The 16,359-nt window shown below is 43.5% G+C and overlaps 1 protein-coding gene across 1 annotated transcript in view; it reads right to left on the bottom strand.

Annotated features, from left to right (window-relative positions):
- The window catches only part of LOC126162704 (acyl-CoA Delta-9 desaturase-like), a 314,775-nt gene that overhangs the window by 14,490 nt on the left and 283,926 nt on the right, over positions 1 to 16,359 (bottom strand). The window contains exons 5-6 of the mRNA XM_049919357.1: positions 13,404 to 13,589; positions 7,778 to 8,104 (exon numbers count right to left, since the gene is read on the bottom strand). Coding sequence (XP_049775314.1) covers positions 7,786 to 8,104; positions 13,404 to 13,589 — 505 coding nt within the window. The 3' untranslated portion in view covers positions 7,778 to 7,785. The remainder of the gene's footprint in view (positions 1 to 7,777; positions 8,105 to 13,403; positions 13,590 to 16,359) is intronic.

Raw genomic sequence — 16,359 nt, forward strand, 5'->3', positions numbered from 1 at the left:
CTGGACTCCTTCAGCTCCTACCAACTCGGCCTCCTACTTATTTGCATTAATAACGAGCTGAAAACACGGACGAGTTTTGTGCATCTAAACAGTGAGACACAATATAAATGGCAATGACAGTAGTATTACAAAAAAATTTGACATAATCACAATGCTAGTTTAAAGGAATCCCATATGTAATACAGCTTCTACAGAGGTAAAGTTGTCATCAACCAGAAGATTAGTTTCAACACCCTATGCTTTACTAGGCATGGCCCTTTTGGAAGTGGTATGCCGACCTTTGAACTGTAGAAGGGCCCACCATGAAACTTTTATGCTGAACCATGGTGAAACTCGGAATTTTTCACGTCATCTAACATTGCCAGAAGTGAAAGAAGCATAAGTGACTGATAAAAGTTCTAGCACACCAGTAGTCTGGCGTTTACCATTTAGCCAGAGAGTTACATTAGCAAGACTAATGTTCAATAAATCAGATAATTTAAGATGTATTATAGACAGGGCGTTTCGGGAGGAATAATAAAGTTTTTAAGAGTTGAAAATATAGACTAATTCGAATAAAACATTGCTTATAACACGTGTCCAATTTTTTACTGGTAATGGAGATACAGCCTAGCGTTCCGCGGCCGTTGACATTGTCAACAAAATTTTTCAAGGTATGTGATCGCACTGTCGGTATACAGGACGCTCTAAACTTCCCCTTATAAACTTGTAGGACCTGTAGAGGAGACTGAGCAGATAATATTTTGAACTGGAAGCCACGTCCGCAAACGTACGGTTTCCATGCTACAACCATTTGAAAACATATTGGCAGCCCGACCACTTTTACAAGTAATTCATTAAGCGTGACCCAGCCCACCACTTATTTTAAAATTTCGCTCATTAATAAGCAAACAAACAAAAACGGAAATAATTGTTTGTCACAAACACTGTTGTTTACAGTTAAACTTAAATCGTTTTTGTCATTTTCAAAGGAGAGTTTGCATTCTGATCCACTACAGGTAAGGTTCGGTGTGGCGACTATCAACTTCTGGTGTGATACAGTACGGCCTCTTCCAGTTCGGGTGTGTGATATTTTCTTGGAGCATTACACTCACGCCTGCTGACGCTGGAGGTACCCCTTTCTCGAAGCCGTTGCGTAATTGTAGCGAAAAGGATATGCGATATAGCCGGACATTGTGGATAACGATCTTGATAAAGTCGGCGAGTAGCTCTTCCATTACAGTGAGCTTCGCCCTAGGGAAGGCCTATGTCGGTGTATTCTACAAACGTATACTCAACCATGTTATTGTAACACTCACAGACACATGAATGACTCCCGAACCAGGTCAGGGAGGTTGCACAGACGTGAAATAACGTCATCCGATCCAACGTAAGCACTTCCCACTATGGCTACCCTATTACATACCTGCCTAGCAGAATTGTATTCAAAAGCCTGCAACGCGGAAACGGTTCGTTTCCGGACATGGATTCCAATGCAAAATATTGTCTGCTCAGTCCCCTCTACAGGCCCTAGAAGTTTATAAGGGGAATTTTGGAACAACCCTGTATAAAATCCTCCGACGTTTCCGCCACTGTTACAAATTGCTTTCCTCAAGGTGTTTTGCCTACTATACGTACTGACAATGCGCTCACAAACCCTAGAAAATTTTATTGATGGAGATTGACAATGCTGTCACAAACCCTGGAAAATTTTACTGACAGAGATACAGTTGTTAGAATGTAACTCAAACATATACTCGCAGAAAGTAATAAGGAAAGCCAGATGATTAAGTTTATCAAGATCGTTATCCATAACGTCCGGATCCATCGCATACCGATTTCGCCACAGTTCGAGAAAGGGTATCTTGGCCGTCAGAAAGCGTGACTGTGGTGCTCCAAGGAGACCCTGCATACCCGAATTTGAAGAGGCTGTACTGCATCACACCGAGGATGATAGCGCATGTGTACCACAACATCATTCGTAGGTACAATGTGTGCACCGAACTTGGTGATCGCCACATAAGACTGCTAACCCTCCTTTGAAAAGGTCAGATGGTTCAAATGGCTCTGAGCACTATGGGACTTAACATCTGTGGTCATCAGTCCCCTAGAACTTAGAACTACTTAAACGTAACTAACCTAAGGACAGCACACACATCCATGCCCGAGGCAGGATTCGAACCTGCGACCGTAGCGGTCACGCGGTTCCAGACTGAAGCGCCTAGAACCGCACGGCCACACCGGCCGGCGAAAAGGACAAAAACGGTTAAGTATAACTGTAAACGAAAGTGTCTGTGAAAACCAATGAAGTTTCGTTTTTGTTTCTTTGGTTATTGATGTGTGGAATTATAAAGCAAGTGATGTACGGGTCACGCCTAATGAATTACTTGTAAAAGTCGTCGGGTTACCGACATGTTTTCAGGTGGTTATAGCACGGAAACGGTATGAAAATTTGATTTTCATAAATTCTGCCTCCGACTTGAACGCACTTTCGAAATCTCTTGACTACACCACGTGTAGCTCCTCTGAGGTCGTCTTGGCGTTCTTTTATGGGTCTGCACTACACGTAATCCGAACCACCAATCCTTGTGTCGTGCGTGCTTTTCCTTAGGGGACTTCGTCTTTCAACTGCCCCCACACAGGCAAAAATTTAAATGGATATTGGTGGCCATTTCTGCCGATTCACCTTTTGGGGAAGGTTAGATATAACCCTAACAATACCAAGGCGTTTCCAATAATGCGCGTTACAAAGCGGGGTGGGGGCGGTATTTTATGCGACTAAAGAAAAAATTTAAAAAGCAAGATTCGTTAATTGTTGTAGACTTATATTAAAAACATAATTTTTAAAGAGGTAATGATGTACTGGTAGGGTCCAGAACATGAAAATATCTTTTAAAACACTCTTACAACATCAACACACTTTCAATAACATGTGCTACCGAAGGGGGGAATAGAGTAAAGCCTATTTTCTAAAAAATTAAAATTTCGTAAATTATTGTTGATTTTTACTCGCAGCATACTTTTCGAAGAGGTATTGGCGTGTAAGTAAGGTTCTGATCCTGAATATATTGAATATGACATTCACTGGGGAAAGTGCCTACTTCTACTAACACTTAAATTTTTGGGTTGAGTTTAACCGAAAAATTTAAAACATTTATAGACTCGGGTAGAAGAAATCATTAAAAACAATTAATATTTTTCAGGAATTTAAAATATAAAGTAACTGACTAGATTCAATATTTTCATGAGGTGGTCATAAAATACCTTCGCCCCCACCCCCCTCCCCTCGTATTGCGAAGGTTAAATGATGAGTCACTCAACGAACACAATGTGCAGGAGCCCCGTCATGCTGAAATAACCTTGTAACCGGCGTCCGGCCCAACATGGTTCCGTGAGCGCTCCGGCCGCGCTCGTCTCTACTGCCCAGTGTCCCGAGCGCTTCGGCTATCGGGGCTGACAGTCAAGGAAAGGAGAGGATGCCTGCAGCCAGACGCCGCGCCGCTAGAGCAAACCGGTCACCTTGTCACACGCCAAGCAGTTTTCTGACAATACTACTTGCGTTAAATTAGATGTACGTTCGGCATTAGGAGTACTAAAGCGTCTACGCACTTGTCCAAAAAAGAAAAATTAGACAAGCCAAATCGCTCAGTGCAGAATAATTTCTTTCTTTTTCGTATCGTTTGAAGGCCGTGCAAAGTGCTTAGTAAGTCTGCCACACTGTTTTAATCTGCCGAGAAGTTTCATATCAGCGCACAGTATGCTGCAGAGTGAAAATTTCATCCTGCAGACAATCCTCTAAGTTGTGCCTAATTCATGTCTCCGAGATATCCTTTCTTCCAGGGTGCTTGTCCTGCAAGTTTCGAAACAGAACGTTTGCGATGTCTGGAAGGTAGGAAATGAGGTACCGGCGGAAGAGAAGCTGTGAGGGTGGGTTGTGAGTCGTGCTTGTGTAATTCAGTCGGTAGAGCACTTGCCCGCGAAATGCAAAGCTCCTGGGTTCGAGTCCTCGTCCGGCACACAGTTTAATCTGCAAGGAATTTTCATGTGTAAATACCTGGGGCGTTTCTAAACGATGCAGTAAAACTGGCCAACGAATCACTGTTACAGCTGAAAACGTTAATTGTGTAAACTGAAGCACAATTTCACAATTTCAAAACCAAAAATGAAAATAGGTAAATAAATCCATAGTAAATAGAGTTGCCAATCATGAAATGTAACCACGTGTATCTCTATACCCAATAAAAACTGGACACAAGTTAAAGGGAAAGTTTTATTGGAATTGGTCTACTCTATGCTACCACCTCCTGTAGTACACTGACGGGAAAAAATCGCAAGACCACGAAGGGGACGTGCGGCATAAACGGAAGTTATAGGCGCATTTCTGTGTCTGAAAGATGATGTCTATTCAGAATTCGCACCAGTCGCTTAAGAGTGGCGCTAGTAGCACCACTGTGAGGATGCAAATCAGAAGGGAGTAGGGGGAGCTTAGTGTTTAATGTCCCGTCGACAACGACGTCATTAGAGACGGGGCACAAGATTGGATTAGGGTAGGATGGAGAAGCAAATCGGCAGTTCCCTTTTCGAAGGAACCATCCCGGCAATTAAGTTAAGCGATTTAGGGAAATCAAAGAAAACACAAATCAGGATGGTCAGGCGCAGGTTTGAGCCGTCGTCCTCCTGAATACGAGTCGTGTGCTAACCCCTATGAAAATTAAAAAAAAATGGTTCAAATGGCTCTGAGCACTATGGGACTTAACATCTGAGGTCATCAGTCCCCTAGGACTTAGTACTGCCTAAACCTAACTAACCAAAGGACATCACACACATCCATGTCCGAGGCAGGATTCGAACCTGCGACCGTAGCAGTCGCGCAGATTCTGGACTGAAGCGCCTAGAACTGCTCGGGCACAGCGTCCGGCTAGGAAAATTAGGTTTGTTTTAAATACACGCTGTAATGCTCATGAGCATCAGTTATCTTTGTGATTGGATACGGTGAGCCGGCCGAAGTGGCCGTGCGGTTAAAGGCGCTGCAGTCTGGAACCGCAAGACCGCTACGGTCGCAGGTTCGAATCCTGCCTCGGGCATGGATGTTCGTGATGTCCTTAGGTTAGTTAGGTTTAACTAGTTCTAAGTTCTAGGGGACTAATGACCTCAGCAGTTGAGTCCCATAGTGCTCAGAGCCATTTAAACCATTGGATACGGTGAGATTATGTTAGTCAAGAATGCCTCTAAGGTTACACAGACGTCATTATCAACACTTCACTGAGTTTGAATGGGGTCGTGTAACAGGAATATGGAAAGCTGGATGTTCCTTCTGCGATTTTGCCGAAACACTTGGCAGAAATGTAGCCCTTGTACTTGATTCTGGAAGCGGTGGTCACGAGACTGTACGAATGAACTGTTGCAACACCGTCACTTCAAGGACAGCTCCCTGCCAGACATCCTGTAGCGTCCATTCCACTGGCCTCAAACCACCGTCATTTGCGACTTCAGTGGTGTCAAGGAAGAGCTACTAGGAGGGTGGAGTGGGGGACTATTTTGTTTTCTGGTGAAAGCCGGTTCTGCCTCGGTGCCAGTGACGAGAGAAGTTCGGTTAGAAGGAGGCCAGTTGAGGACCTGCAACCAACCTGTCAGCGTGCTAGACACACACTGGACCTACACTTGGAATTATGGTCTGGGGTTCGATTTCGTATGACAGCGGGAGCACCCTCGTGATTATCCCACGCACCATGACTGCATATTTATACGTCAATCTGGTGATTCGACCTGTTGTGTTGCCATTCATGAACAGCATTCCAGGCGATGTTTTCCAAGAGGTTAACGCTCACCCGCATACGGCTGTTGTAAGTCAGCACGGTGTGCAGAGTGTCGACATGTTTCTTGGCCTGCTTGGTGATCAGATTTGTCTCCAGTCGAGCTCAATAGGACATCATAGGACAACTCCAGCGTCATCCACAAACATCCCTGTATCGACCCACCAAGTGGAACAGACACGGAAATCCCACAATCTGACACCCGGCACCTGTACGACACAGTCCACGCACGTGTGCATGATTGCATTCAACATTCTGGCGGATACACCCGTTATTAATGTACCAATGTTTCACATTTGAAATGGTTTATCTGGCGTTTACATTAACTCGTGAGCTTTCAATGTTAATCACTTAAATATGTTACCCAGACAAATGTATTCCCGAAATTTCATTACTCTACTTTCATTATTTTTTGGTGTTGCGAATTTTTTCTGTCTGTGTATTCACTATACCTCTTGTAACACTGTATGTTGCTGTTGTTGTGGTCTTCAGTCCAGAGACTGGTTTGATGCAGTTCTCCATGCTACTCTATGCTGTGCAGTACCTACTGCAACCTACATCCTTCTGAATCTGTTTAGTGTATTCGTCTCTTGGTCTCCCACTACGATTTTTACCCTCCACGCTGCCCTCCAATACTAAATTGGTGATCCCTTGATGCCTCAGAATATGCCCTACCAACCGATCTCTTCTTCTAGTCAAGTTGTGCCACGAACTCCTCCCCAATTCTGTTTAATACCTCCTCATTAGTTATGTGTTCTGCCTATCTAATCTTCAGCTTTCTTCTGTAGCACCACATTTCGAAAGCTTCTATTCTCTTCTTGTCCAAACTATTTATTGTCCATGTTTCACTTCCATACATGGCCACACTCCATTCAAATACTTTCAAAAACGACTTCCTGAAACTTAAATCTATACTCCATGTTAACAAATCTGTCTTAGAAACTCTTTCCTTGTCGTTGCCAGTCTACATTTTATATCCTCTCTACTTCGACCATCATCAGTTATTTTGTTCCCCAAATAGCAAAACTCCTCTACTACTTTAAGTGTCTCATTTCCTAATCTAATTCCGGCAGCATCACCCGATTTAATTCGATTACATTCCATTATCCTCGTTTTGCTTTTGTTGATGTTCATCTTATATCCTCCTTTCAAGACACCGTCCATTCCGTTCAACTGCTCTTCCAGGTCCTTTGCTGTCTCTGACGGAATTACAATGTCATCGGCGAACCTCAAAGTTTTTATTTCTTCTCCATGGATTTATTTATTTATTTATTTATTTATTTAAATGTCAAGTTCCGTAGGATCAAATTGAGGAGCAAATCTCCAAGGTCATGGAACGTGTCAGTACATGAACTTACAACATAAAAAGTAATAACAGATAAAAATAAATGTTCATGAACCTGAAAGAAAATCAGTCCATAAGTTTAAGAAAACGCTATCAGCAATACAATGAGAATCATCTTAATTTTTCAAGGAACTCCTCGACAAAATAGAAGGAGTGACCCATGAGGAAACTCTTCAGTTTCGATTTGAAAGCGCGTGGATTACTGCTACTCCGAATTTTTCTTTTGTATATAGCAGAGAATGTTCACAGTACCACAACTTCTGTTCAATAAGTGAATACATCGTCTTCAACATATTAATTTGTAGTTATGGTGTATTACACGGACCGGCCGGAGTGGCCGAGCGGTTGTAGGCGCTTCAGTCTGGAACCGCGGCGACCGCTACGGTCGCAGGTTCTAATCCTGCCTCGGGCATGGATGTGTGTGGTGTCCTTAGGTTAGTTAGGTTTAAGTAGTTCTAAGTTCTAGGGGACTGATGGCCTAAGAAGTTAAATCCCATAGTGCTTAGGGCCATTTGAACCATTTTTGTGTTACATGAACATGATTGTTTTCCTTTGTAAACACTATGTTCAAGTCTAGTACATTGCACTGTGTACAGTGGACGGTACACACAAACGGACAGAGAGCAGGGAGCTGACGTACCACTGGTGCTACTGGCGCTTGGTGCCCGACTCGCGCAGCCGCCGCCACTCGTCGGCGGGCAGGTCCCGGTCCCCCCACCCCCACAGCGCGTGGCTGCCGTCTCCGGAGCGCTCGACGCGCCGCCGGACCATGTCGGGCGCCACGCTCTTCAGGTCGTACGCCCAGCCGAGGCGCGCGAAGAAGTCGATGAAGGCGGTCGTGGGGTTGAGTGGGCTGGCGCCCAGCTCGGCCGCCTTGTAGTCCCAGGGGAACACGTGGTGGTAGTTGTGCCAGCCCTCGCCCAGCGCCGCCACAGACACCACGGCGTTCTCCACCGGGCTGATGTGCCTGCAGACATCGCCGCCGTAGTTAGAGGCGCTAAGCGGGCAAGCACTTGCGTAGCGTGGATACTCGGCAGGAAGCTACGTGTAACTGCGTCGGGTAAAAGAAATAGTTGTGCCCAGAATACATCACACTGAAGCCGTCCTCACCCGGGACGAGGCCGTTGAAGTTGACGCGGACGGGAAATCCGGTTGCATGAGACACAACATCCACGTCACATGGGACATGCTGCTTATGTGATTTCCGACTGCAGCATTCTCCAGCGGCAGCTGTCGGCTGTATATTGCTCGATAACTACACTGTTTGTTTACGAAAATGGACGGACGCAAAATTCCTATGTTGGTTCAATTAAAACGCACATTTCCCTATGGCAGTCATGTTGTTCTGTCTGTAGTATACAAAAATAAAAACTTCAGTATAGGGAATATGTAGATAAACATGAATTTTGCTCTAGTTTTATAATACATGACGAAGTAGCAAATTCAGTTAAAGAATTCAAAGCTGTTAACAAAAGAATATTCTACATAGTACTCGGAAAACAAATGTCAGACTAAATACTTATCGCCGTGCACGGCCTGAAGGAAGATACACTACTGGCCATTAAAATTGCTACACCACGAAGATGACGTGCTACAGATGCGAAATTTAACCGAAAGGAAGAAAATGTTGTGATATGCAAATGATTAGCTTTTCAGAGCATTCACACAAGGTTGGCGCCGGTGGCGACACCTACAACGTGCTGACATGAGGAAAGTTTCCAACCGATTTCTCATACACAAACAGCAGTTGACCGGCGCTGCCTGGTGAAACGTTGTTGTGATGCCTCGCGTAAGGAGGAGAAATGTGTACCATCACGTTTCCGACTTTGATACAGGTCGGATTGTAGCCTATCGTCATTGCGTTTTATCGTATCGCGACATTGCTGCTCGCGTTGGTCGAGATCCAATGACTGTTAGCAGAATATGGAATCGGTGGGTTCTGGAGGGTAATACAGAACGCCGTGCTGGATCCCAACGGCCTCGTGTCATTAACAGTCGAGAAGACAGGCATCTTAACCGCATGGCTGTAACGGATCGTGCAGCCACGTCTCGATCCCTGAGTCAACAGATGGGGACGTTTGCAAGACAACAACCATCTGCACGAACAGGTCGACGACGTTTGCAGCGGCATGGACTATCAGCTCGGAGACCATGGCTGTGGTTACCCTTGACGCTGCATCACAGACAGGAGCGTCTGCGATAGTGTACTCAACGACGAACCTGGGTGCACGAATGGCAAAACGTCATTTTTTCGGATGAATCCAAGTTCTGTTTACAGCATCATGATGGTCGCACCGCATCGCGGTGAACGCACATTGGAAGCGTGTATTCGTCATCGCCATACTGGCGTATCACCCGGCCTGACGGTATGGGGTGCCATTGATTACACGTCTCGGTCACCTCTTGTTCCCATGGACGGCACTTTGAACAGTGGACGTTACATTTCAGATGTGTTACGACCCGTGGCTCTACCCTTCATTCGATGCCTGGCAAACCCTACATCTGAGCAGGATAATGCACGACCGCATGTTGCAGGTCCTGTACGGACCTTTCTGGATACAGAAAATGTTCGTCTGCTGCCGTAGCCAGCACATTCTGCAGATCTCTCTCCAATTGAAAACGTCTGGTCAATGGTGGCCGAGCAGTCACTACTCTTGATGAACTGTGGTATCGTGTTGAAGCTGCATAGGCAGCTGTACCTGTTCACGCCATCCAAGCTCTGTTTGACTCAATGCCCAGGCGTATGAAAGCCGTTACTACGGTCAGAGTTGGTTGTTCTGGGTACTTGTTTCTCAGGATCTATGCACCCAAATTGCGCGAAAATGTAATCACATGTCATGTCTAGTATAATATATTTGTCCAATGAATACCCGGTTATCACATGTATTTCTTCTTGGTGTAGCAATTTTAATGGCCAGTAGTGTAAAACAGATGAAGAAAAGGAAAAAAGTCCGCATCTCGTGGTCGTGCGGTAGCGTTCTCGCTTCCCGCGCCTGGGTTCCCGGGTTCGATTCCCGGCGGGGTCAGGGAGTTTCTCTGCCTCGTGATGATTGGGTGTTGTGTGCTGTCCTTAGGTTAGTTAGGTTTAAGTAGTTTTAAGTTCTAGGGGACTGATGACCATAGATGTTAAGTCCCATAGTGCTCAGAGCCGTTTGAACCATTTTTTTGAAAAGGAAAAGTTCTATTATCAACTAGAGCAAACAATTGAGAGTACACCAACCAGAAACATCAAGATATTTCTGGGAGATTGTAAAGGAAAAGTAGGAAAAGAAGTCTGTAAACCAACTATAGGAGGTGCAGGTTACATGGCGAGAGCAATGAGAATGATCAGAGGATGATCAACTTAGTTAGCTCAAAGAATCTAACATAAGGGAACCTGGTGCTAACCGCATGGAAGAACTACCAACGAGATAGATCACATCTTGGTAGACCAGCGCTACAGCCATAGTCACAGACGTCAGGTCGTATAGAGGAGCCGACCGTGCATCAGACCACATTCTCGTTGTGTTTAGACTTGAAATGAAGTTCACCTACACGCACTAGAAAAAGAAGGAGACACTAGAACCTGCTTTGAATGTTGGGAAACTGCGAGAAAGTGAAATTAAAGAACAATATGCTACAGAAATCAAAATACCTCTGAGGCCCTAGAAAACCAAGAAGTAAGAGAGAACGTGGAGGAAAAGTGGAAAGAGGTTAAATCCGCGGTACTAAGTGTTGCGGAGGATGCGTTGGGACGAAAGAAGAGAACGAAGAAGAGAAAGTGGTCCAACGAGACATCCCAGAAGGCTACAGAAAAGAGAAGGAAAATGAGGGAGAAGTGGCTAGAGGACAGGTAGAATGAGCAGTAAAGGGGACATTTTATCAAAATCAGAAGAGAGACGAAGCGAATTCTATAAATAGAGAAGAGAATATATGTAACCAGTTTATCTGAACGAATTGAGCCTGAGAGCCACAACATAAATTCAAGAAAATTTTTCCAATGCATCAAAAATCAGAAACGTGGAATTCAGAGACCAAACTTCTTCGTTAGAAACAGGAACAGCAACTTGATAAATGACAAGGAAAGAATTGTAGAAAAATGGGGAGAATACTTCTCAGAACTATTGAATGGCCTAGACCCGAATGAGATGCTACATGCAGACACCACAGAGGAAAGGAAAGATGAACAAAAATGGGAAGTGACCGAAGAAGATGTGAAGATTGCAATCAAAAGACTCAGAAACAACAGGGTTCCAGGGGAGGAAAGAATAAAAGGAGAATTTATCAAAGAAGGACGTGAGAGCTTGCACTTAGAGATATATATATACCGACCCAGCTGATATGGAAGAATGAGACAGTGCCAGAAGAATGAAAATTGCGATAATATGTCCGATATACAAGTAGGGAAGCAAAATGGAATGTGCTAACTACAGAGGCATCAGTTCGCTAAATGTAACCTACAAGGTACTGTCCATTATTATCCAATACCAAGGTGGCTTTCGACCACACCGATCGACAACAAAGTACTTTTTCACTCTACAATCGTTTGAAAATATCTGGGAATATGATAAAAATATGTTCAGTCTGTTCGTCGATATTCAACGTGCATACGACAGCATCCTCCGCAATAGCTTATAGAGTGCATTGCGTGATCTCAGAATCTCCGAGAAGCTAATGAGAATGGTGCAAACTTTTAAGGATGGGTCAATGGCAGCAGTGCGTTTCGAAAGTGTCACGTCAGAAACGTTCGAGATTGTCAGGCCTCAGACAAGAGGATGCTCTATAATATGCTCTGTTCACTGTCATTTTAGAGAATGTAATTAGGGAATGTAGGCAACAGGAGTGAGCTGGAGAACAGATTGATGGTAATCTCAACTGTTTCGCATATGCAGATGATACAGTTAATCAAATCATAAGTTGAAAGAAATCTATCAAAAAATAGAAAACTACGCGCGGAAGGTTGAGCTAAAGGCGAATCAACACAAAACGGGGTTCGAGCAGTTAGGAAGAAGACAAGAGCAGCATAAATGACATGACGTTCAAGAGAGTTCACCACTTCAGATACTAGGTATTTTGGTTCAGCAGCAACAACAGCACAGAAATGGACATCAAGGAAAGAACAGCAGTGGGAATGAAATGCATATATCCCCTCAGTTAAACGCTCAGTTCAGAATCAATACCAGCGAATACTAATATGAGAATATGTGACACAGTGATATGCCCAGCAGTCATGCATGGTTCAGAAACCTGGAGCATGATTGAACGAGAAAAGGAAAAACTGTTAATATCTGAAAGAAGATTAATGAGGAATACATGGAGCCTGATCTTAGATAAAGGAGAAGTAGAAATAATGAGGAAATCTACCTCTTAACGCAAAACCAACAATCCTGTAGGAGCTGAAGGGCAAAAGAATCCAGCAGGCAGACGATGTAGCCCAGCTGCCAGAAGAAAGACAGGTGAAGAAAGCACTTGAGGGGAAACTGAGTACCAGACGCCCCATAATACGACCATGGCAGCGCTGGATGGAAGACCTGGCAGCCATGGGAACTGAAGATACCTGGAGGAACAGTGAACAAAACAAAAAGGAATGGAAGCAGTCTGTGTAAGCAGCGGGTGGTTACAGTGGTGTTATTTGGAAGAAAAACTATTTTCGTGGGAGACGGACTGCTATTCGCTGATTTTCAGTAGAACAGAAAGTATGATATTCCTCAAGAAGTGTTGAAATTTTCGCACTCACTGATAGTCCTGTAGGGTAAGGTGGTACAATTTCGATATAGGTACAATCCCGATAATATAAGTTTTCGCGCCATTTTTCTGTTTCGTAGTGTTGATAGCAGTTGCTTTTGTGAGGAGTTGCATTGCGGAAGGTTTCTGCAGCTCCTCCTGTTTTTTCCCTGAATATACCAGTTTGTGTTCCAGAGATATGAATTTTTTCTTCATTGAGAGGTAAGTGAAGTTACTTAGTTTATGCGCTCTTATAAACTAAATGCTTTCCACATGCTTGTAAATTCTGTGTCAGTGAGGTTAGAGACTCGTTTCCCTGACTTTCGTTTTGGTGTAGCCAGATTTTTTTTTTCCTGTGCTGCCACTGTATTTTTGGACATTGAGTCTTGTGCTACTAATAGCCAACAGATGACCAAGTCTAGGAGACATCTTGCATTGAACTTTCCTATGGTAACAGTTGAAACACGATCCCCATGAAAGTGATCCGTAAAGTTAATCTTCAATAGCGCAAAGTAGATGCACAGTGTATGAAAGCGAGAAAAGAACTTGAATTGGATACTCACTTGTCGTAAGGCCTGTTGCCCCACATATGCGCCACGCTGTTGATGAGGAAGGCGATGTTGAGTGTGAGGACGAAGCGGAAGTTGAAGAGCACGAAGAATGACCTCCAGAGCGTCTCATCCCAGAAATACCAAGGCACCCACACCGGGAACACGACTACGAGCAGGGCGAACAGCGGCACGTACAGCCTGTAGAAAATATGTTCGAGACATACATGTGGATGTGATTGTAGTCACGAATGCCGAGTGAGGGAAGTACTAAAGTCATTACACGTAATTCTTTCATTGTAATACGCTACACATTTTATATCTAAGACAATATTTTTACTTACGAGAAATTGGACGAATTTGACGTTACGTATGATGAGTACCTATCATCACTTTGATCAAATGCTCGTAAACACTAGAAGCCAGCATTCGCAATTCACCTACATGAAATGAGACATGGTCAATAAGACACAAAGCACGGGCTTAATGTATTCAAAATAAAAATCGGCAACAATTTCACAACTTCTCCTACACACACAGTCGAGTCTCCTTGAAAATTAAATTTACCTGAAATAAAAACAGTTTTATACAGATGTACAGAGTATAATACGAACAGTGAGAGTTGTACTATAGAAGGTGTCCCATGAGGAATTTAGGGATATGACAGTAACGATCACTCAAAGCAAAAAAGTCTACTAAACATAGGCTCTAAAAGGCATGCATTAATAACTATGAGCACTTCTTCATATTCAATATTGTATAAAATATTTCTTCTACGATAAGCATTTGTTGTAAGGACCAAAACGAGAAAAAATTGCCTAGTGAACATGAGATCCAAAACGCTTAAGACCTGTAAGCACATGTTCGGTAGAGGAGGTATGTTTCAAAGGAACGAAGATGAACAAGTACTCATAGCTCTTTAAGATAAGCACTTTAGAGACCACGTTTACGGACTTTTTTCTTGCTTTGGGACATACTGCCACTTCTCAAAATACGCAGACGCAATTTGTTTCACAAAATCTAAGATGAAGAAGTGCTCATAACTCTTAAGATATGTGCTTTAGACAGGTTCAAATGGCTCTGAGCACTATGTCACTTAACATCTCTGGTCATCAGTCCCCTAGAACTTAGAACTACTTAAACCTAACTAATCTAAGGACATCACACACATCCATGCCCGACGCAGGATTCACACATCCATGCCCGACGCAGGATTCGAACCTGCGACCGTAGCGGTTCCAGACTGAAGCGACTAGAACTGCACGGCCACACCGGCCGGCTGTGTTTTAGAGACATGTTTACTAGACTTTATTGCTTCGTTCCTGTCATATTCCTGAATATCAACCACTCCTCCTGAGACACTAGGTATACCACATGTGTGATCTGTGGGCAGGCGTGGGTAGCAAGGGTGGGGTTTCACATTGTGCCAAATGTGGGCACTGTTTCCCTAAGTAACCATGCCTTCAGTTACGGGGCAAACGTTTATTGAATACACGAGAGGTATTATAGTAACATACGTCTCCCTGAATAGCAGTACATGGACATGACATTAATATAACAGGCCGACATCCATTTTCAAATCCGGAACGGCACCGCGTTTTCAAGTTGCAAAACTCAATACAAAAGTAGTGTACCTTACGTACGTCGACAAACTAGACCCATGACGCTTGCTCGGGCTACTTCCAATTTCATACGGCAGAGAAATTGTAGCAGACCCTGAAAAAATGACCATGTTATTCTGTACATCTACTCTAGTATACCACATGATAAAAACTGAAACTTCGTCAGTGTAACTTCGTACGCGTAAACACCATTGGCAGATACGTAAATGTTTTTGCAATTTTCTGTGACAGGTAGGACAGCCGTCAGAGTGCATCAGTGTTGTTTTTGTCAGACAGTGTATTGTTGCAGCAGTGCAGCCAAATGCAACTGCCTGAATGACAAAATGACATTTTATGTGTTAGAAAATACAAAAAATAATTGTGAAATTTTATCGGAAATCTGTCCTCCCCAGAAGTTAAAACGTTCTTCAGTTCTACAGGGTGCAAAACAGTGCTACATGCCGTAGAGTTACGAATTCGGCATGTCCGCATAATAATGTCTCAGACTGGGGAGACGGAGAAAGTCTTATCTAGGCTGTTAAGAGTCAATTCTACAAGCAAGTCTGACTGTAATTTTGAGACATTTAGTCGACTGTTAGGGCTGAATTGCATTATAGACTATACTAAAAAAGTAGCGCCGAAAACACGTTTGGTGAAGTTTTAATTATTGCAGTTAGGAAATAGAAGTCACGAGGATAACGCAAGAAATGTGCTGACATGATCAGAGATGAAGTTTTGTAAGTGAAGTGTTCCAGATGACAATGAAGTTGAATAAGGGTTTTTTAAAGCTCATGCTCTTATACCCATTGTGATGAATATTAATCAATGGTGTTTTATCGCTATTTGCTTTTATTTATGTTTAATAGGATTTTCACATTCTTTTCATTTTTCTAATTTGAGATTTTTAGTTTTCAGTGTCAATCTAACGTCATTCGTATATATGTTAAGAATAGTTTGTGAATATCTTCTACCTTCATTTTCTAACTCATTCCATATCCTGAATTTACTCACATACATACGTAATTTTAGGTTATTAACTAAAAAATATGGTATCCATGGTCTTATTAATAAGATACCTTACCGGAATCCGTTAACCTATCAGGCGTAAAAGTAACCTATCTCAAAAAAATATTCTTAGGCCATTGATAAAGCATAGAAGGGCTGAGACATTTTGTTTCGCTCCTCTAGAGCCGGCCGCTGTGCTCGAGCGGTTCTAGGCGCTTCAGTCCAGAACCGCACGACTGCTAAGGTCGCAGGTTCGAATCCTGCCTCGGACATGGATGTGTGTGCTGTCCTTAGGTTAGTTAGGTTTAAGTAGTTCTAAGTCTAGGGGATTGATGATCTCCGATGTTAAGTCCCATAATGCTCGG

Source organism: Schistocerca cancellata, chromosome 2 (genome assembly GCF_023864275.1).
Source record: "Schistocerca cancellata isolate TAMUIC-IGC-003103 chromosome 2, iqSchCanc2.1, whole genome shotgun sequence".
Classification (NCBI taxonomy): Eukaryota; Metazoa; Arthropoda; class Insecta; order Orthoptera; family Acrididae; genus Schistocerca; species Schistocerca cancellata.